Source organism: Nematolebias whitei, chromosome 19, assembly GCF_014905685.2.
Source record: "Nematolebias whitei isolate Nwh7 chromosome 19, NemWhi1, whole genome shotgun sequence".
Classification (NCBI taxonomy): Eukaryota; Metazoa; Chordata; class Actinopteri; order Cyprinodontiformes; family Rivulidae; genus Nematolebias; species Nematolebias whitei.
In genome coordinates, this window is record NC_056516.1 from 24,612,765 (window position 1) to 24,614,805 (window position 2,041).

Here is a 2,041-nt window from a genome sequence, read left to right on the forward strand (position 1 = left end):
GTGACAAACATATATAGTTATATTATATATATATATATATATATATATATATATATATATATATATATATATATATATATATATATATATATATATATATATATATAATCTCAGCTGTTTCTCTTTATCAAGAAACTGTTAAAAGAAGCACTTTGAAAAATTATTATTCACTGGTAGCAAATGTCCCTAAAGAATCAAGCTGATTTAACAATAATAATAACAATACTAATAATAATAATAATAATAATAATAATAAACAAGTGTTTATTAGTGTAGTATTTTTATTGTGAAGCAAAGCCTACAGATATAGAATTTTATAACTAAACATTTTAGTCTGAAGAAAATGAGGAAAAAGTTTAAATAAAGGTTTTTGTGTAAGAGCGTCTTTATTTTTTATATAATTTGGGATGTGGAAACACCCCAACAGACCGTTTTGTTGTTGTTGTTATTTGTTTCCAAGACAAAGAGAGAAGACTTACACTGAAAAGAGGTTGAGATTCCCACCATGCGGCACGACGATCCGACAGGCTTTAATAATTTCCAGTCCTTCTGAGGCGCACCAGAAGATCCGCCCGCGCCGGGGAAGCTGCACCGCCCAGCCAGCTCCTCCGGGCTGTGGAGGTCCACTTTCCAGCAGCTCAGAAAAACCACTCCAACTCCAACAAGAACGAGAGACGAATTCTCCAAAGGGGAAATAAAAGGAGCTGTAGGTGAATAATCGCCGAGGAGACTCTGTGGGAGAGATGATGGGAGGATGCTGGAGGCTGCAGCCGCGTCTGCTCTTTTTGTTGCTTTTCTAATCACGTCTTCGGACTTTTCTCCAAAAAATAATAAAAATCCTTTAAGTAGTTGATTCTCATGGAATAAAACAAGGAGGTTGTGTTTTATGAGTCACAACGAAATCACAGAAACACAGCCTCTCTCTCTCCAGGAGCAGGGAAGAGGAAGAGGAGTAGCTGCGCTCTGCCTGCAGTCGGCGGTGCGCAGCAGAGCCAGGTGGTGGTGGGCGGGGCTTAATTGGAGGAGGAGGAGGAGGAGGAGGAAGCATGGGCTGCAGTCAGCATCTGTATCCTAAAACAGGTTGGAGAAAAGCGAGGTCAGGGCAAGTCAAGGTGCTTTTATATGCAGCTCATACCTGAGGCTCCTGAAGCTCCAGGTCCCACAGGAGCAAACACGTCAGTGGTTCCCCAAGTGATGGACCGCGGTCTGGATGCGAAAGCAAGTTATGTTGGAGCACATTTGCCACGTTTATGTCAGTTCATTTTAGGAGGTGAAGCTTTTCTATAATTTACGGTCATTTATTTTAGACAGTGCAGCCTTTTTCAGTAATTCATTTTCATTGGTGTGTTTTTCCCCACGCAATGTGAAGGTTTATAAAATAGTGTTCACATTAATGAAAACTTTGAGATTGCATTGTTTTAGGATGGTGGGAATCTACTTTGGAAATAGATCTGCTTTAGCTAGCTGTTACTCGTTGGTTTGGTCACAATTAAACTTTATTTCTGTAAAATAAGGTCATTCAAAGTGCTATCTACAACAGATAAGGTATCATTTGTTCTACACCTTCGGATGTTATCAGTCCATTAAATGGCCATTATTAGTTGTTATCATCCCTATATGTAGTGGTCAAACTGTCCCACCTACCTCCTAGTAGGTTTAAAGGTACATTATTATTGTTAGTATTACTGATAATAGGCAACGTCACACGGAGGTAAACCAGGAAATGTTTTTGAGCTTATTATCATCGCTAACAACTTACCTTTAAACCCACTGGGAGGTACATGAGGGGCAGTCTGACCGCTACATATGGAGATGATAACAACTAATAATGGCTATTTAATGGCTGATAACATCCGAAGCGGGTGAGATAACTCTCCTTAAGATCTCAGCTATTATTTTAAGATATATTTTTTAAAATTGTGTGTGAATAATTTTAGTAATGAACTTATGAAATTAGAACAAACCAGCTGATTGTTCACAACAACGTACACACTTCATGATGCATTTGCACTTTAACACACACACACCTCCATGTGCCCCT

General features: G+C 38.6%; 1 protein-coding gene across 2 annotated transcripts in view; it reads right to left on the reverse strand.

Annotated features, from left to right (window-relative positions):
• Positions 1–977, reverse strand: part of runx1t1 (RUNX1 partner transcriptional co-repressor 1) — a 73,587-nt gene extending 72,610 nt beyond the window's left edge. For both annotated transcript variants that reach the window (XM_037693216.1, XM_037693215.1), the window contains exon 1: positions 480–977. In XM_037693216.1, coding sequence (XP_037549144.1) covers positions 480–507 — 28 coding nt within the window. In that variant the 5' untranslated portion in view covers positions 508–977. The remainder of the gene's footprint in view (positions 1–479) is intronic.
• Between the last annotated feature and the right edge of the window lie 1,064 nt (positions 978–2,041).